At 39.9% G+C, this 21,106-nt stretch overlaps 1 protein-coding gene across 7 annotated transcripts in view; it reads left to right on the top strand.

Moving 5' to 3' along the window:
- lpgat1 (lysophosphatidylglycerol acyltransferase 1) overlaps positions 1-20,144 on the top strand; it is a 118,100-nt gene extending 97,956 nt beyond the window's left edge. For all 7 annotated transcript variants that reach the window (XM_072580836.1, XM_072580835.1, XM_072580834.1 and 4 more), the window contains 2 exons: positions 2,724-2,830; positions 15,609-20,144. In XM_072580836.1, coding sequence (XP_072436937.1) covers positions 2,724-2,830; positions 15,609-15,772 — 271 coding nt within the window. In that variant the 3' untranslated portion in view covers positions 15,773-20,144. The remainder of the gene's footprint in view (positions 1-2,723; positions 2,831-15,608) is intronic.
- Positions 20,145-21,106: the final 962 nt, after the last annotated feature.

The following is a 21,106-nucleotide window of genomic DNA, read 5'->3' as shown; positions in this document are numbered from 1 at the left end:
TCAGCTTGAGGGGCCAGACTTTGGCCCACCCCCACCAAAGTAAATTATGGAGATGGCCTAGACCCCGACTTTTATATTTTTTTTAAAAGGCAAAGGACAGCATGGTGACTCAGTGGTTCACACTGCTGCCTCACAGTATCAGGGACATAGTTTCAATTCCAGCCTTAGGTGAATGCTTGTGTGGAATTTGCACATTCTCCCTGTGTCTTTGTGAGTTTCCTCTGGGTGTTCCAGTTTCGTCCCAATTCCAAAGCTGTGCAGGATAAACTGTCCACAATGTTCAGGGATGTATTAGTTAGGGGGTAAATATAGGATAATAGGGTAGGGGAATGGATTTGAGTGGAACACTCTTTGGAGGGCTGAATGGCCTGTTTCCACACTGTAGGGATTCTATGAAAGGTACAGTGCAGTTAAAATACAACAAAGAAGAATTGACATAACTTTACTCTATTGAAATACTTAACAAAATAGTGTATTATGTAACCAATAAACATCAACTGTTCCAATATAGGCAGCATCCCATAAACACACGCTTGGCAAAAGCAGTTCCACAACAATTGTTAGTCTTGTTGTCTCCAGTCCAGTAGAAATAAAATGAAAAAAAATAAACTACCAGTTTGATTTTTTTAAAAGGTAACATCTCTGTCTAAGATTTCACTGTAGCAGCAGTGAACTCCAAGCTATCAGCTCCAGCAGCCAGTAAAATCTACCAACTAACTGAAAGCCAAAACAAATCCTTTTTGGGTTTATGTGAGCCTGACCCTGTCCATTTGTGATTCTTTTGTCCTATTTTTTGAAAAGAAAACACCCCAGGGACAACCCAAAGCTATTTCCCACCTGTCTGTCTGAAGGAGTTATTTCAGCACCACTGTGACAACACCCCTCTGCAGGAGAAAGAGGACAGCACATATTTCTTAAAGACACTGTATCATCACAGAACTAGCTTAAGTTACAATGGTTACTATATTTCAAAAGCACTCATTGGCTGTTGCATGTTTTGGGACACAAATTATAAATTGGGTTGTATAAAGTCAACCCCCCTCTGTTTGATCTGCTTCTTAAAAAAGCACAATGCATGTTATTTGATTGTTGGAATTTAATATCCAGTAATGAACTGTAAATTTGCAAATACTCTAAGCGTTTCTCTCTGTACCTGAGAAGTCTATGATTAGCTTTCCTCTTAAATACTGCTGTACTTGTAGAGAGTACTGGAACAATAGTGTTAAATAGGGAATTCCAGAATTTTGAGCTACTTATGATGAAGAAACAGTAATGTGTACCCAAGACTGGATATTGTGTGACTTGGAGATTTGATGTTTTTGTTTTGTTGTAGTAAAAGTTTGAGGGATAGCTAAGTGCTGAGCCTACTAGAGTTGGGAGAGCCTTTGACTGGATCAGAAAAGTAACTTGTCTTAGAACGTTTAGTCTCTGGTCTGCTTTGAGGCACAATGTTGATTTGTTTGGTCCTGTTAAACTTATGGTGAGGTCCCGGCTGTTGAAAACTTGGACGAGACTGATAACTGGAAGTTCAAGTGCCATTTTAAAAGTTATGTAAAATAATAACGTGACAAGATTTCACATTTTAGAACTTTAGTATATCAAATGACTAAAACATACGCTTGATTAGATACAATTTGGTATGTGAGCAGCTTATGTATTAAATAGAGTGATTCTCTAATTTTGAAGACAACTGAAACTGTTGCCCTAATGGATGTAAATTGCGCTATTCTGTAAGTGGATACCTCATGCAAGAACCAGTCAAAATTATTTTCAGCTCTGTGGTTTGCTTGCTTTTAATTTCCTAGCCAGGTAACTTCTGATACAGATTGTACTTTCACTGCATAGGTTACCCTATAGATTGTTCCCTCTGGCCCAAACTAGGAGAATTTTCCAGCCTCCCCTAAATCCTTATGAACTGTTCAATCTGATCACAGGGCTTCCACCCATATTTTGTGTGATGAACAACAAAGTCAGCACTTTGTGTTTTGGGTGCTTATGTCTGTGTTGCTTGTCCCTCTCAGATGGCTACAGGCCAACTCAGACTGTAGTGTCTAATATTCATGGATTTGTGGGGAATCCTGTCTCTGATGTCAGCAGTGACAACAATGCCTTCACTGTGGCAATGTGAAACAATGTCGAACATTTAATTAGGTAGAAATGCTAATTGACTATTTTTCATCCCAATTCCTTTCATCATAGAAGTAAGTGGAACACAACTGTTTACAACTCATTGTCTGTAACATCTTTCTGAGACTTTAAAAGACTTACTGTTGACTAATTGTATACTCAAAAACTGCAGCTAACGTGTGCAGATACCTTGTGTCCTCTCAGGAAGACAATCTGATATCTCCTTTGATCTCTAACCGAAAAACTGTTGGTCAGGTCACATGAGCCCCTTTCATTTATCCTAAATTTGAAAATATAGTCCAGAAATCTAGTCATCTGATAGACCTCTAGATACAGTTCCAAAGAATCAAAATCTTAGAGCTTACAATTGCAACTTCAAGATGTTGAAGAGGGAAGTGGCTGGCATTTTCCTTGCTTGGATGTTGGCCAGGCATTTGTGTAATGCAAAAACTTTGGAATCCATCTCTTGTTTACTGTGCAGGGAAATAAAGGTTTTAAGCTTTGGAGAAAAACTGCAACAATAAAATGAATCCCTCAAATGCAAATTTGCTGTTCATGATTTTCTAAAGGGTGTTATCCTTGTTTCTTTTCTGCAGGATCTATCCCATTAAGGACGTTCCAATAGAGAGCGAGGCATTAACTAAATGGCTTTACCAGCGATTTGTAGAAAAAGATGAACTTTTGGCACATTTTTATGAAACGGGTGAGTTCTGCTTAGCTGCTTGGGATATGAAAAGAACTTTAAATTTTTTTGTGACTCTGGGAATTTTCATTTTATCAGCATTGATTCCCAGGTCCTGTAAACTCTTGTGAATACTGTATCGTAATTCACCAGATCAAAAAAAAGACTTATTTATCCACATGAAAGAAAATCTGCTACAGACTGAGTCACTCCCCTAACACATTTTAATCAAGTTGGAAGTTTTCTAGTTGGAAAGATTTGGCTAGCCACTAAATATTGTATCTAAGTTGACTGCCTGAAGGAAGGTGTCTGTGATTTTATTCTGAAAGTTTCTGCATATCAGATGTAACTTCTCTAAAGTGCACTCTGAAGTTTTAAATAATTTTTATTAAATGTAAATATATCTGTAGTTACACTGGAACAAAATACCTTTTCAACAAGCCAAATGCATATTCTTTATTTGATTATTTTTTGTGCCCAGTTCATGAGAGGTTTGGCATTTATGGTCACTAAGGCAGATTCTACCCCTTGACAATGTGCATGACATTGAGGAATACTGGACTGTGGTTTAAATTCCCATGACACTAATACTTCCATGACCGTGTTTTTGGATTGTGGAAGACAAGTTTTATCATGTGAAACTTGTAAATCTTTTCTGAACCATTTCATGGATGTTGCCAGGGTTGGAGGATTTGAGCTATAGGGAGAGGCTGAACAAGCTGGGGCTGTTTTCCCTGGAGCGTTGGAGGTTGAGGGGTGACCTTATAGAGATTTACAAAATTATGAGGGGCATGGATAGGATAAATAGGCAAAGTCTTTTCCCTGGGGTCGGGGAATCCAGAACTAGAGGGCGTAGGTTTGGGGTGAGAGTGGAAAGATACAAAAGAGACCTAAGGGGCAACTTTTTCACGCAGAGGGTGATATGTGTATGGAATGAGCTGCCAGAGGATGTGGTGGAGGCTGGTACAATTGCAACAGTTAAGAGGCATTTGGATGGATATATTTGAATAGGAAGGGTTTGGAGGGATATAGGCTGGGTGCTGGCAGGTGGGACTAGATTGGGTTGGGATATCTGGTCGGCAAGTACAGGTTGGACCAAAGGGTCTGTTTCCATGCTGTACATCTCTAGACTCTAAAACGTAAGCAGGATCTTGTTCATCAACTATCAGCCAAATCTAGTCTCCACACATTTTAATTTTAATCTTATTCTTTGCAATTAAATACTTTTATTCTTCACAACTTTGGTTTGAAAATCACCTATGGTTTGAGGTAGTGGATTATGAACATTAATCATCTGTGTAAAAAAAATTTTAATCCACTGTTTGGGCATGTTATGACAACTCCAGGGCAGGAAATAATTCTAAACTCTCCCTTTAACTTATGATAATTTTGAATTTGTACTTTCTCCCCAAGATTGTTATCACTGGTCAATGAAATATATCATTTATTTGATTATAAGCTTTCATTATCTAAAAGGCATCGATCATGTGACCTTAAATTTCCCTGTTCTTAAAAAAAATATATAATTTTCAGATCTTGTTAAACTGTAAAATCATACTTGAGAAATTCAATTCAGTTGCAATAAAACAAACACAGCAAATTCAAAGTCTTGCAAGTTACTTAGCAAGCCTTAATCCAACTCAGTACGTACATCTGGCTTCATACAATGCCAGTGCAGCCTTCCACAAACTACAGCTACAAATATTGTCTAACATAGAACTCTGCGGTAAACAAAAATCTTAGTGTACAGAGTATTTGTTGTCACCACACTCCTGTATTGCAGTGAGACTTGAACGGTGTATCAGTGATAAATAAAAGTGATAAAGAAATTCCACCAGCAGTGCCTGCTCTGTATTCTCTGAATTCAGTGCAGGGGCGGGGCGGTGGGGGGGTAGCTATCAAACAAACTAAGTCTCTTCTTGAAGCCAGAACTTTCACATTCAGGAAAAACTTCTGCAAAACCAACCACGATGGACTTGATGGAGTGTTAGAATAGCTGAAAACTATCTCCTCTGCAAGGTCTGGTTTTCTTAATTCTCAAATGGTCAGTGTTTCAGGAGAAGACAAATAAACCATTACATTACAAAATCATTCTGAAGCTTTTCTGAAAGCTCAGCAGTGTTGACATTAATGTCTGCTTGTGATTCACAAAGGTCATCCTTCTGAGTTTAACAAAATTTGAATCATGACCTAATTTGAAGTAGCCCAATCTTAGGCTTAGAACCAGTAATTAATATTTTTCTTAATCTGGAACTTTATTACTCAGTTCTACTATTCAACCCTTTAATTATTTTATTGAAAAAGTACTTTGGAAAACCTTCATATTTTAATCATTAAACAATACTGCTAGATAGAACAAAGAAAATGTACAGCCCAGGAACAGGCTCTTTGGCCTTCCAAGGTTGAGCTGATCCAAATCCATTGTCTATACCTATCGGCCAATTCCTAAACATCTGTATACCCCTACTCCCCACCTACTCATGCATTTGTCCAGACGTACCTTAAATGAATCTACTGTGCCTGCATCTACCACCTCTGCTGGCAACATGTTACCCTCTGCGTAAAATACTTTTCACATTTATCCCCCTTAAACTTTTCACTTCTCACCTTGAACGCATGACCTCTTGTTACTGAATCCTTCACCCTGGGGAAAAAAGCTTATCTCTATCCCCTTCATGATTTTGTAGACCTCAATCTCCTTTCTTCTAATCAAAATAATCCTAACCTACTCAACCTCTCTTCACAGCTTGCACCTTCCATACCAGGCAACATCATTGTAAACTTTCTCTGCACCCTCTCCAAAGCATCCACATCCTTTTGGTAATGTGGTGACCAGAACTGTACACTGTATTCTAAATGTGGCTGAACCAAAATCTTGTACAATTTTAACGTGACCTGACCTCAATACCCATTCCAATGAAGGCAAGCATACCATATGCCGTCTTGACCACTCTATCCACCTGTGCAGCCACCTTCAGGGTATAATGGACCTGAACTCCCAGATCTCTCTGCTCATCAACTTTACCCAAGGCTTTTCCGTTTACAGTACAGTTGGTTCTAGAATTACACTTCCCAAAATGCATCACCTCACATTTGCCTGGATTGAACTCAATCTGCCACTTCTTCGCCCAACTCTCCAGTCTATCTATATTCTCCTGTAATCTTTACCAGTCCCCTATGCTTTCTGCTACTCTGTCAATCTTCGTGTCATCTGCAAACTTACTGATCAGACCAACAATGCCCTCTTCCAGGCCATTTACATATATCACAAACAACAGTGGCCCCAGCACTGATCCCTGTGGAACACCACTGGTCACCTTCCTCCATTTTGAGAAACTCCCTTCAAGTACCACTGTCTCCTTTTGCTCAACCAGTTCTTTATCCATCTAGCTAGAACACCCTGTACACCGTGTGACATCACTTTCTCCATTAGTTTAACATGGGGAACCTTATCAAATGCCTTCCTAAAGTCCATGTATATGACATCTACAGCTGTTTCTTCAACTATCAACTTGGTCACTTCCTCAAAGAACTCCCTTAAGTTGGTAAGGCACAATCTCCCATCACACAAAACCATGTTGCCTATCACTGAGGAGAAAATGAGGACTGCAAATGCTGGAGATCAGAGCTTAAAAATGTGTTGCTGGAAAAGCGGAGCAGGTCAGGGAGCATCAAAGGAGCAGGAGAATCGATGTTTCAGGCATAAGCCCTTCTTCAGGAATGAGGAAGGTGTGTCAAGCAGGCTAAGATAATAGGTAGGGAGGAGAGACTTGGGGGAAGGGCATTGGGAATGCGATAGGTGGAAGGAGCTTAAGGTGAGGGTGATAGGCCGGAGAGGGGGCGGGGGATGGAGAGATCGGGAAGAAGATTGCAGGTCAAGAAGGCGGTGCTGAGTCAGAGGGTTGGGACTGAGATAAGGTGGGGGAAGGGGAAATGAGGAAGCTGGAGAAATCTACATTCATCCCTTGTGGTTGGAGGGTTCCTAGGCGGAAGATGAGGCGCTGTTCCTCCAGGTGTCGTGTCCTATGGTCTGGTGATGGAGAAGGCCAAGGATCTGCATGTCCTTGGTGGAGGTGGAGGGGGGGGGGGGGGGTAGGAGTAGGAGTTAGTGTTCAGCCACAGGGCGGTTGGGTTGGTTGGTGCGGTTGTCCCAGAGGTGTTCTCTGAAATGTTCTGCAAATGGGCGGCATGTCTCCTCAATGTAGAGGAGGCCACATTGGGTGCAGCGAATGTAATAATTGATGTATGTGTGGAGGTGCAGGTGAATTTGTGATGGATATGGAAGAATCCCTTGTGGCCTTGGTGGGAAGTGAGGGGGGAGGTGTGTGCGCAAGTTTTGCATTTCTTGCGGTTGCAGGGGAAGGTGCCAGGAGTGGAGGTTGGGTTGGTGGGGGGTGTGGACCTGACGAGGGAGTCGCGGAGGGAGTGGTCTTTCCGACGCTCATGGGGAGGGGAAAGAAATATATCCTTGGTGGTGGGGTCTGTTTGGAGGTGGCAGAAATGACGAAGGATGATACAATGTATCTGGAGGTTGGCAGGGTGGTAGGTGAGGACCAGTGGGGCTCTGGGTTTGGAGGGGCGGGGTGGAAGTGGAGGAGATGCGGTGGAGAGCATCGTCAACCACATCTGAGGGGAAATTGTGGTCTTTGAAGAAGGAGGCCATCTGGGTTGTTCGGTATTGGAATTGGTCCTCCTGGGAGCAGATGCGGTGGAGGCAAAGGAATTGGGAATATGGGATGGCATTTTTACAGAGGGAAGGGTGGGAGGAGATGTAATCTAGGTAGCTGTGGGAGTCGGTTGGTTTATAGTAAATGTCTGTGTTGAGGTGGTTGCCTGAGATAGAAATGGAGAGGTCTAGGAAAGGGAGGGAGGAGTCTGAGACGGTCCAGGTAAATTTGAGGTTGGGGTGGAAGGTGTTAGTAAAGTGGATGAACTGTTCAACCTCCTTGGAGCATGAGGTGGCGCCGATACAGTCTTCGATGTAGCGGAGGAAAAGGTGGGGGGTGGTGTTAGTGTAGCTGCGGAAGATGGACTGTTCCACATATCCTACGAAGAGGCAGGCATACCTGGGGCCCATGCGGGTGCCCATGGCTACTCCTTTGGTTTGGAGGAAGTGGGAGGATTGGAAAGAGAAGTTGCTCAGAGTGAGGACAAGTTCAGTCAGTCGAAGGAAGGTATCAGTGAAAGGGTAGTGGTTGGTTCGGCAGGGAAGGAAGAAGCGGAGGGCTTTGAGGCCTTCGTGATGGGGGATGGAGGTGTATAGGGACTGGATGTCCATGGTGAAGATAAGGCGTTGGGGGCCGGGGAAACGAAAATCATGGAGGAGGCGGGGGGTGTGGGTGGTGTCCCGAACGTAGGTGGGGAGTTCTTGGACTAATGGGGACAGGACCGTGTTGAGGTATGCAGAGATGTGTTCGGTGGGGCAGGAGCAGGCTGAGACAATGGGTCGGCCGAGGCAGTCAGGTTTGTGGATTTTGGGCAGGAGGTAGAAACGGGTGGTGCAGGATTGTGGGACTGAGGTTGTAGGCGGTGGATGGGAGATCCCCTGAGTTGATGAGGTTATGGATGGTCTGGGAGATGATGGTTTGGTGGTGGGAGGTGGGGTCATGGTCAAGAGAGCAGATGCAGCGGAGGAGGTGGTGTCCGCGAGCTGGTGTTTAGCCTCAGCAATACAAAGATCGGTGTGCCAAACTACCACCGCGCCTCCCTTGTCTGCCGGTTTGATGGTGAGGTTGGGATTGGAGTCGAGGGCTGCACATTGTGAGGGTGAGAGGTTGGAATGGGTGAGAAGTGTGGACAGGTTGAGGCGGTCAATGTCGCGGCGGCAGTTGGCTATCGAGATCAAAGGCAGGTATGAGGCCAGCACAGGGTGTGTTGGAGGCAGGAGAAGGGGTCATCAGAGGGTGGGCGGGAGTCCTGGTTGAAGAAGTAGGCGCGGAGTCAGAGGTGGCGGAAGAAATGCTCGATATCTCGCCACGTGTTGAATTTGTTAATCCGGGAACGTAGGGGGATGAATGTGAGGCCTCTGCTGAGGACTGATCTTTCATCCTCAGAGAGGGGGAGGTCTGGAGGGATGGTAAAAATATGGCAGGGCTAGGTGCTAGTACCTGGTGGTGGCAGGGTTAGGCGTGGGGCGGAGATCGGCGTGGGGGCTCCTCGATGCGACACTCAGTGTCAAAGCTGTATTCGACTAAGGGCTGACACTCTCTCACCTCACTTCTAGAATTCAGTTCTTTTGTCCGTGTTTGAACTAAAGGCTGTACCGAGGTCATGAGCTGAGTGACCTTGGCAGAACCCAAACTGGTTGTCGCTGAGCAATTGCTGCTTGATGGCATCTTCCTTCGCTTTACTGATAGTCGAGAGTAGACTAATGGGACTGTAATTGGCTGGGTTGGATTTGTCCTGCTTTTTGGGTACAGGATATACCTAGCCAATTTTCCACATTAGGTGGATGCCAATGTTGTAACTTTGTACTGGAAGAGCTTGGGTTAGGGGTAGTGTGGCAGTTTCTGGAGTATAAGTCGTCAGTCCAATTGTTGGAATATTGTCAGGGCCCATAGCCTTTGCAGTATCCAGTGTCTCCAACTGTTTCTTAATACTATTTGGAGTGAATTGAATTGGCTGAAGACTGCTATCTGTGAGGTTGAGGTGGAGGCAGAGATGGATCAGCACTTCTGGCTGAAGATTGCAGCAAGTACTTCAGCCTTATTTTTTGCACTGATGTGTTGGGCTCTCCCATCATTGTGGATGGGGATATTTGTGGAGTGTCCAGTGAGATGTTTAATTGTCCACCACCATTCACGACTAGATGTGGCCAGATTTCAGAGCTTAGGTCTGATCAGTTGGCTGTGGGATCACTTAGCTCTGTCTATTAGTTACTTATGTTATTTGGCACACACATTTGGGAGCTTCAAGTTGACATCTCATTAAGTATGCTTGATGCTGGATCTCAATCTGCTATGAGGGACCTCGTAAAAAGGCTGAAGCTCATGTAAACCACATCAAATGCATTACCCTCATTGACACTCCTGATTATCTCCTCAAACTATTCAATCAAATCTGTCAAACATGATTTTACGTTAAGCAATCCATGCCGTCTATTCCTGATTAATTAATGATTCTCCAGGTGTAGACATACTCAGTCGCTCATTATTCTTTTTAATAAGTTCCCCACCACCAAGGTTAAACTACCTAGCTTGTAAACTATTGGTCTATCTCTACCTTTCTTTAGTAAATAGTGAAGCAATATTCATACTCCTGCAGTCCTCTGGCACCTCACCCGTGGCCAAAGAGGATTTGAGAATGACTGCCAGGGCCTATGATAACTTCTACCTTTTCTCACTGAACAGTGTGAAATACATCTGAAGCTGCAGATTTATCCACCTTTTTTTAAAGCTGTAAAGCCAGCAAGTACCTCCTCTCTCTCTCTCTGTTAATTTCTTCTAATATTTCTGCTCTCCACCTGACATCTATACCTGAATCATCCTCTTCCATTGTGAAGACCAACACCAGCTCATTGAAGATTATGCTCATGTCTTCTGGGTCCACATACACATTACCTCAATGGTATCTAATGACCCTTGCTCTTAATCTCTTTACATTTTCTTTTATTCATCCTGTCATACACTCTTTCCTATCCCCATTTGCTTTTAAGTTCCCCTCCTCCACTCAGGGTTGTTCTCTCACTATCTGCTATAAGCTTCTTTTTTCTTAATCCTTATCATTATGCCTTTGACATGCAGGATTCTTGGGACTTGGTTCCACCCTTTGTCTTTACAGGAATATGTTTGTTGTATACGCTTACTGTTTTCATCTTGATGCCTCTCATTGCTGTGACATATTTCTTCTGCAAGTAGTTGTTCCTAATCCACTTGGGTCAATCATAACATATCTTTGTTTTATTAACCTTTCCTCAGTTTAGAACTTTTATTCTAGCCCATCCTTATCTTTTTCCCTAATGATTCAAAATCTAAACTAGAGTATCATTAACCATTTTGGTCCCCTTATCAAAGGTAGAATATTCTGTGATTGGAGGTAGTCCCATAGAACGTTCACCAAGTTGATCCCAGTTATGGAGGAATTGCCTTATGAGGTTGAGTTAGTTGGGCCTGTACTCTTTGGGGGTGAGATGAATGAGAAGTGACTGTATTAAAACATGTAAAATTCTTGAGAGACTTCACAAGATCGTTGTGGAAAGGTTCTTTCTCCTTCTGGTGAGATCTAGGACCAGAGGGCAGAATAAGGAGTCACCCACTTGTGACAGAGGGGAGAAAGAATTTCTTTTTTGCATAATTCTTCTTTGTAGTGAATTTGTGGAATTCATTACCACTGAGAGCTGTCAAAGCTCGGTTGTTTATGTATATTCAAGGGTGAGATAAACAGATGTTTAATCACTAAGGGAATTGAGTATTTTGAGGGAAAGGCAGGTAAGTGGAATTGAGGATTAACAGATCAGCCACAATCTCAATGAATTGTGAAGAACACTAAATGGGCTGACTAGCCTCTTTCTGTTCCTATGTTTTATAGTCTAAGACTAACCACATACAGCACTGAGGAAAATGTGTGTGCACTTTCTCATGCATTTATAAATGTTGCAGTCTGGGGCAACTCCAATATCTGCAGGTGAGGTGGAAGCAGGCTGCTGATTACAATGACCTTGACTACCGTTTTGACTGCCCCTAGCCACTTCTTGCCTCCCACTCCCCACCACCACCATCACCTCCACCTCTGAATGGTTTTGATGATGAAACAGGCTGCCACTCCTATATTGGAGAATACAGCTATTATGTTTTTGACATTCACAACTCCTCTTCCTATCTTTCTGAAGTTTCCTTTCTGCCCTGTGGTGGCAACCAAACTCTCAATACTACTTTGCACTTTTCTTTCTGTACTCCTATTTCGCTATCTCCAATTGCCCTGTTATTCTGCTATCTGACCAGTTCCACATCCGCTTCTGGCATGTGTGATCAAATGTGATGGAAGCTGCAACAAGTTTGCCTTTAGGCTACACATCAGGAAGATATTGCTGAACTGTGTGATCATGCTCTGTCCTGTTAGAGCTATTTATGTATTGGCCATTCTCTACTGCATGATATTGATCGAATAGATATGAGACTGGAGGTCTGGAACATCTGTGCAGAATGTGGTGGGTGGCATGATTTAAGATGGTGATACAGATTTCAATCTGTAATAGGACATGCGATATGCAGTCAAGTTCTGCACAGGGTTCATCTGGCTAAGTTTAAAAAAGGGGTGTCTTCATTGCGCCCCAAATGTAAAGTAAGTGGAGATACTCTTACCCATTGCTTCTGAACATGCCACAGGCTCAGTGTTTATTGGAGCGCAGTTGCAGGAGAGATCAGGAGGGTATTGAGGACTGAAGTTAAAGTAGACCTGATATCTTTCCTCTTGGATCTACCAAAGTTATCGTCTTTAGCCGGGCGTGGGAAGGAAGTAATTAATGTTCTTGATTACCGTGCACAGAAGAATATTCTGATAAGTTGCGTTCTGAGAACCCGCCGGGCTTGCTGGGACGGAGGAAATTAATTATGGAGCACATTCCCTTGGACGTTTTTACAAATGTGTGTACCACACAACAGGCCAATTTTGTAAGACATGGCAGCCCTATTTGTGTTATTTGGATATAGATTTGTTAGCTATTTTAACGAGGGTATTTGTTTAACCAGAACGGTTAGGTTTGTTGAGGCCTGGGCCCTGGAGGGGAGACTCCTGAGTTGATACAGGTGTATATATACAATACTCCATTCTTTTGTTTGGGAGCTTTGCGCCGAGCACAGCAATTTTGTTTTTTTTGCTTTTTTTTTAATCTATTAGTCACTTCACTTATTTATTGGTGTTGTTTTGTACAGTGTTAGGTTTTGTTTTGTATTATAGGGTAGGTAAGTAGCTAGTAGACAGTAGTTGTATTGTAACTTTTGTTTTTTTCTCTTTATTATACTGATATTTTGTTATTGGTTGTATTTTTAATAACTTTATATTTTTGCAAAGTCAAAATTTTTTTTGCTTTAAAAAAAAATTGTGATACATTGCTTTTACAAAATTGATGCTGTTGGCTTGTAAGCACTGTATTCTGGTTGGACCATAGACTGTAGGGATAGGTTGGCATCTCCCTACCCCACGACACAATTGACCCGGCACCATGTCTCGACTGCATTAATGTTAATGACTTAGCGTTCCTGCCAATAGCAGTAATGTTGCTCACTTCTGGGTCGTCCACTGGCACCTACGCTCAGGTGATTAAATTCTGCCTCTCTCTTTTCTGGAGCATCTATGAAGTTAATAATAAGTTTTGTGGCAAAATTTTCCATTATTGCAGACAATTTCCAGATCACTCTGGGGATCTGGAGGACAGTGTTGAACAACAGTGACTTCCAGAGCTGCACCCTCAGCCCTTTATGGCTCTAATGGTATACCTCATGGGATTTCTTACTTGTTCTGTGTTGTAATACTCTGAAGTATTTGAATCATTGCCTGAGGCTTTGAGAATTTTGAGATCTAATTATAGTTGTGTTCAGCATCTTGGGAAAGCACAGAGCTGACAACAGCTGTGGCTCGGTAAGTTAGTATATTTTACAAGACAGAACAGGCCGGTCCAAAGGAGGAATACAAAACAAAAATCCAGCCCAAAAAGAACACAATATGAACAATTTTAGTAATCTGTTGCAAAGGTGATGAATGTGGAAAAGATTGAAGTTTAACTGTGGTTCCACTGATTTAAAGTAGTTTGACAACTGTTTGTCTTCTCATACATGAACAGTGATCACATCGCAACCTTCAAGAAATTTCAGGGAACTTTTGAGGTCGTTAAAATTTTTATTAAAACTGTTTAAAAGTAATTTTAAAATCTGCAAATGAAGATGGAGTAATATTTAGGATATTGTTCATCATCATCTCTGTGGGGTTTGTGGAAACTGACCTTTTGCAATGCCTTCTCAAATTAGTTTTAGCTCATCTTTCAGAAAAAAAATACAAGATCACATTAATCTGCGCACACATTGTGACATAAATCTTCATGTTATGAATATATTGTTATAAATGAATACCATTTTGCTTTTCGATGCCCAATAAGAAACCACAAAGAAGGCAAAATGAGCGAAGACTTCATTACAATAGAATCTCCTTTATATAAGGACAACATGTTGACATTTATATTTTGGATATTGGTGAAATAAATAAATTTTGTTGAAGTTTCTCATCTTGCTATTTCTTGTGAATTATCCTTGAATGCAAGTAAACAGAAACAACATTTATACTCTGAGGAGAATGTTGATTAGTTGGTGAGTTGACCCTGCTAGACATGTATTAATAATTATTTAGCAAATTTTGTCAATTTGTGGAATTGTAAGTAATGTTGGACACTTCAGTTTTGCAAGCATAGGCATGATCAGCACTCTGCTTGTTGTGAACAGTCAGAGAGATATGCTGTTTGATATGATTTGCCAGTCCTTGAAAATTGTAGCTTATATAGCACCACATCGGCATTGAAATTCATTAACCACATTGCTCATTTATGTTGTAAGCAGAAAGTCTTTCGAGCTTGATTTTAGCAGTTTATTAGTGACAAATACCACTCGTGTCACTACTGCAGTGACTGTATGAAACAGTTTACTGTTGGCTCAGTGTTTGAGACAGAGCACTTTTCAGCAACAAATGAGATGGCTTTGGGTCCGTTCGCAGGTTTGTACTTAATATAAAGTGAGAAGTTTGAGCAAGATGTAAAGCTACCAGTGTATTGCTAGGTATGCACACCATATATTCCCAAAGTGTTGTGATATCTATCCAGCTGTTGACAACAAGCAACATTTTGGCCACACACAACCAGCCTATGCTTGCAGAGCTTGAAACAGTGTCCAACATGAGATGTAATTCTGTGTTTGGACAGTTTTTGCTAAATAATCCTCAGTATGTGAATAATTAAGTTGACAACCCAATGTAGGATTGTTAATTCGGCTCTGTGTAGCACATTTGTGTGCATGGGAAGCTACATATATTTATACATCAGGCCTGTTCTTTGCAGATAGAAGACGCATTGGTGCACTGTGCCTGTTTCATTTCAACAAAATGGGTGACAATTGTTCCTTTAATTTCTCAGGGAAGTACCTTCACTGATCAGTCAACCAGCCTCATTTAGAATTTAAAGAAAACTTGGCAGTTAACTATCAGTCCTCTATGTGGTGTGTTTTTTTTTAATCACAACACTTCTACTAATCAGAGTCCACTTGCCAACCAAACAATACTATCCTGTTATCCAGTATAAATGTTGTTTTCCCTTTACTTGGTAATTCTTGCAAATTATCCTGATGAATGCAAAACAAGAAGCCTTGACAAACTGTCCTTTTTCACCAATGCACAATCTTTGTATTACAAATGAATTTATTTTGAACAAGTTTATTAATAAGGCTGCATTGTTTATCTACTGTCTTGTACATCTAGTAGCATGAATAAGAGGCTAAAATTAATGCAGCTTTGGCTGTTGATAAGGTTTTTAGGCTGCTCTGCCGAATGGGGTTTAGCATAATGCCTTTCCCATCTTGAAAAGGGTGGAAATAGCATTCCTGTCCTTAAGATGTTTATGCCCTGATCATCTGTAACAACAGTATGACATCATCAATTACAATAAATCTATAGTTCCACCAGATTTGGTGGAAGAAGAAATATTATAGAGTGGAAAGAGAATATTGATTCTTGAAAATGGTTTATTCATCAGATTAAACAGAACATGCCACCTTTTATGAAATTACTAAGAAAACTGAAAGAGAATTTTTGTTTTGTTTTACAGGAGCATTCCCTCCTCCCAAAGGTCAAACTGTAGCAACTTCCAGAGCTATGACCCTTGACCCTTTGTGGCTCTTCTTTGTACAACTAATGGGATTTCTTTCAGGCTACATGTGGTATAATGTTCTGGAGTATTTGTATCATTGCCTGGCACTCTGGGAATTTTGAGAACTACAACTTTGAATTCAGACTTGAACCCAAACACGTGTGTCAGTGTCCATGTGTGAATGTATATGTTTCTTGAAGGATGATAAAAAATAAGGATGGATTGGTCGCCTGTCATTTTTCATCAAGATTTTTAGACTCAAATTTAAAATATTAATCCAGACCTTCAAGTCTACAACCTGGTGTTAAGGTTTACGTGATCCTTAAGCATCCTTACTGTTCGATTATCCTTCATAGCCACAATATCCTCTTTAAGCAGGAAAAAAAAGGTTGGAGAGTGCTTCAAGTTACTGCAGTAAATACTGTCACTTCCAGTTGCTTCAGGAGGCAAAATTGCCTACATTCAAGACTGTCAGGAGGAAGCTCCTATCTCCTACCTTTTCCAAATTAAGATGACCCTGATGAGAAACTAGTCAAATCTGTCACTGTTTTTATATTATTGGCAGAGAGAAGTTTGTTTTCATAGCAGCTAATATACTTTGGTTTATGATTCATAAGTACTGGTCTAAAACAACTACAACTTCAGTGATCATAAATCATTAATTATGACATCTTTGCTACATAAATAGTTACAACTAAAATAGTTAGGAAAGCTGAGAAAAACTTCATTCTATTTCTAATATGTATGGTACGTTCTGAGTAAAGTTTAGTTGAAATGACCAAATCAAGTAATGGAGCCAATCATGTAGTATCTTAGTTAGCAAGAAGCTGCTAGTTGTAGTTAGTTCAGGACTATTACAGCGCTACTATTGCGGGATAGCCAGACTGTCAGAGAGCATGGAAAGTGTTTCTCATAAGAGATTTCACACAATGGATTAAAAATAACAAAAAAATTTATAGATTAAAGTACAGGATCATCTTTGTACATTTTACTATGTTCCTTTATTAAAACTCACTGATTCTGGCTGTATCTTTTATGTACACGTTCTATTGTTCAGTTGAATTGTGTAATTGTTACTGATGGTTTGCGTGAATTGATGCAGATGATTTTTAATCTTGGTCAATTAATCTGTTGACTGAAGGCATTTTTTGTCATTGTTCCATTTTGATGCTTGGAAATCATGATTTACTTTTCCAAGATTTAAAAAAAAACCTTGTGTACTAACTAATTTCTTGAATTTCAGTATTTCGCTTCAATAAATGGGCTGGTAGCTCAGGCATTAAGAATAATATTTCACTGCCTAACACTGGATTTTTTTTGCCACCTGCTTAGAAACCAGGTCCATTGTTCTTTTGCCATGAGGCCAAAGTAAAATGGCTCAGGTCAGGAAAAGGAAAAATGCATTACAGTTTATAGTGTTTGGGATTAAAGGTAGAGACACTGGTTTATTTATGACTTGGAGTATTATAGTTGTCTTAAATCAAAATAGTCCATGTTAATAAAAAATGATGTAACATGTGGGGTGGCGAAGAAATGTTGAATTGGTATATTTTTCATCCCATCAGAAATGAAGGAAATGTGTTTGTGTAAGTCCTCCTTCCTGCATAAGTGTTTTAGGAGTCTGGGAGGTGTCAGTTCTCATGTATATTGCTGGGAGCACATGTGGTGGTCTATGCTCTGTTCCCTTTGTATAGCTAGCCTTCCCCTACAGCAAGTCTGCATCCAGCTGGTTAAGCATGTTCCTACACTGACAAAACAAAATGAGGCAATTGAAAGCTTTTTCTGTTCTTTACTGCAGACATACCTATCATGGATGTGACATCCGTCAAATACCCTATTTTGATCAGCCAGAAATTTCAAAAGTCTGATTTGATAACCAATCAGCACATGAACTGTAAATGATTGTGTTATTAATTAAAATATTTAATCCAGGAGGTTAGAGCCCCTATCTGAATGTCTTTAAAACCAGAACCTTTTGAAACCAGAAGTTGGACAACTGAAAAACGTAGGCAAATGGAAGAAAAGAAAATTCAGCTAATTAAGCAAGATCTAGAATTTTATTAAAAGAAATTCTGGATTCTATACATAGCAGATGGTGTTATGTTGAGTGCTTTGCAGAAATACATAAAATGTGTAAGTGCAAAATTATGTGATCACTTTTTCACTCCCCTCCAACCCCTACCTCGTCCTCTGTAAGGAGATAATTCTGAACTCCACAACCTTTATCATTACATGAGTTGGCTCTTGGTTACACTTAAATATTTAAACACAGAAAGAGAAAGAAATACTGAAATACTGCATGCACGTTCTGAGTATACTGGGCCATTTTAAAGGATGCTTTTTTTCATGGCCTGAGTTAATTGTTATTCCTATGACTAGTCCGAAATCCTATTTCTTCCAATTAGATAGTACTCTTCCAATTAGTAGGATACTGCAGATATCAAAGTAATGGTAAAATTGTTGCTGAGATCTGCTTACATGCCACAAGGCAGTACTGTATTTTAGCTGTTGACATGTTGTGATAATTAAGAAAGAAATGTTGAAGTAATTTCAAGAGCTCAAACATGTCAAATTTTCTCCATATATTAGGTCCTGGTGTGAGGTTCCAACACATTTGAATTTTGTTTTTGTATTGCATTTTACATTTCTTGACGAGATTGTGTTTCAGAATGTCAGTATTTCTGCTTTAAGTTTAAAAAAAAAGTGTTTTAAATTGTTTTTATTAATCATCAGTTGGTGTATGAGTTTTATTTTAAAAATAAATAAAACTACATCTGTCACTTAAGATTTATTGAGCATCCTCAATGGATTTCCACTGGATATAATCTTGGGACTGTTTCTCAATAACAAGACTGGTATAACCAAAAACAATAAAATCCTTATGAATAGAAAATGACAAATTAGGGCAGAAATCATCAGGCCAACTTGTATATATCATCCTTTTTTATTCCCCTTTTAGTTTTCATACATCAAGCCCAAATTCCTGACACATCAACCATTCAGCTCATGCCAGCTTGAAAGTTTTAGGAATCCAGTGCTGACTGATTACATCATATCTATTGCTGGTCGATTTCAAACCAAAATTGGGGAAACAACAAAATGAACTTAAGATTTAAGTAAGCAAAATTTGCTGCCCTTTGCCAACCCAATCCCAGCTATCCAGTCACCTCTCCTGGAACAAAGAGACCTACAAAAATTATACCATGTTATTTAATTTTGCTGAACACTTTGGGTTTGACTTTATCCTTTAGGTCCTTCTACTGCAACAGTTTCTAGCTTAACTTTGTTTACATGCTGCACTGGCATTTTGAGGTCTCACGTTTATTTTCCCTACCATTTGGGAACCTTACAAATCACAACTTTAATCCATGTGCTGCCTCTCACGACACCCATAATGGTTGACTGTACCTGCCTTGTTATGGGTGGTTGAGTTATTCAAAAGATCCAATCTGGAAGCATATAGGACTAACATACATAAATAGGTTCTATTTGGCTATGCTTTATCAGAAAAGAATAATTGGAAGTTTGCAGTTGAAATTTGAAATGGTATAATCTGCATCTAGATAAATTTTAAACCTAAGTTTTATTGAATATCAATTGCTCACCAATCCATCTGTTTTCTTATTGTGCTTGAGTAAAGTATGGAGGTGGAATGTACAATGGAAAGAACTAACAGTTTCTCATGAGGTTATGTAGCAAGGAGGAAATTAGTCATGTATGTGATAATGGTAGGTTCTTCTAAAGTGTTATTTATAGAGTACATTTTCCAATTTTGATTTTAAATAGTAACATTACTGTGGTGTAACCTATTGTTTACACATTCAGAAATCGGTTGGAAAGTCCAATACTTTGTTTTCTCCAAAGTATTGGATTTAACAGCACTTTTCACCCCTCCCCCCAAATTTTCCTTGAATATTCACTGTCTTGTTGTTCCTGTCAACTTGTGGAATCTTTCTGAATTTAACTGTGATTTTGCTGAAGTAGTGCTGACAAGTCACAATCTTTCCTGTAATAACTTTCAGAACATGAGAAATATAACCTATTGTGTGAGGAAACTAACCTGTATAAAGTCATACAACAGTGGATGAACAAAGGTATCCAGGCATGTAGCAATCCAACATGAAACTATAGATGAGAATACTTATTGAGCTAGCTTGCTAAATCCAAATCTGGTTTTCCAGAGTCTAATGGAGAAATCTGAAATCAAATAAAAACACCTGAAACAAATGAATTTTAAATATTGTTGTTTATTTTCTGAGCCCGAGATAAATGTGGTTGACTGCTGTACATAAATTTTCCTCTTGCCTTTTTCTTTTAAAACATGCTGTTTACAATGTTTTTAATCTTAAGAGTATATAAACCCTCAAACAGGTTACCATCAATGTCAAACTGCAAAAACTCTTGATAACTTTGTATCTAATTGTATTCATTGTTTTACAACTGTTGTATACTAAAATATGCACAAAGGGATATTAATAAAATACATTTAAAATACATTGATATGAAGACTACACCATTTCTAAATATAAGAACTTTTCAAGTCTGCCCTGTTATTTATATACACTAATGCAAAATAATTTCATATCTAGGTGTTCTAGGTTGCATGTTGCAGTGTACAGTAATATATATGACAGAATTTCCATCAATTCAGTGCAGGGATTGTTTCATTTTAATTGTGACTCCACTGTTTGGGAAAAGGCTGCAGAATGAATCAGTGTAGCCATATCTACACTTGCTAGTTTGATCAAAATCAATACATTTTTTTACCTTGGGACAAAAGACAACTGTAGTTCATTCTCTGATTTTGCATTAATCTGTCGTAATTAACTGATTACACTTATGTTCTATGGCAAAAGATAGATGTAACTTTAATTGAGAAAGTCTTCCAAATTTTCTATTGAACTTATTATTGAAGCATCAAAAACAGGACACTTAATTATAATCGTTAATAATGTTCACGTGTATAATTGGAGGGGAAATCATACTGCTTCTGCTCCTCTCTTCTGCATTAACAGTAATTGCTCACAGAAATTGGTTTTCAGAGTTAGGAATTATCTACCAATAATACAATAGTGCTGAGAAGTTTGTGTCATAAAATTCAGCTAATTGCCTGTGCTGTCAGTCCTGTTCTGTTCACACGTGCTCCTACACGCTTTACTGGACCCTGTCAGCCCTGAAGAAGGGCTTATGCCCGAAATGTCGATTCTCCTGTTCCTTGGATGCTGCCTGACCTGCTGCACTTTTCCAGCAACACATTTTCAGCCTGGCCCCATAGCAAAAGCCCAGATTCACCTTCAAGTCCAGTTGGTTTGCTGCTGGCCATTTGATTGTCCAGCACTTATGAAGCAGGACTTGCAGTATAGTGGGGCAGAAACCTTGCTTTAAGCAACTCACAGCCCAGTCTCAGCATAAATATGACCAATAGTTTAGTTTTTGGGTGGTGATGACTTGCTTTG

Source organism: Chiloscyllium punctatum, chromosome 11 (genome assembly GCF_047496795.1).
Source record: "Chiloscyllium punctatum isolate Juve2018m chromosome 11, sChiPun1.3, whole genome shotgun sequence".
NCBI lineage: Eukaryota > Metazoa > Chordata > Chondrichthyes > Orectolobiformes > Hemiscylliidae > Chiloscyllium > Chiloscyllium punctatum.
Note: the sequence above shows the minus strand (reverse complement) of the source record. Positions and strands in the feature narration are given on the sequence as shown.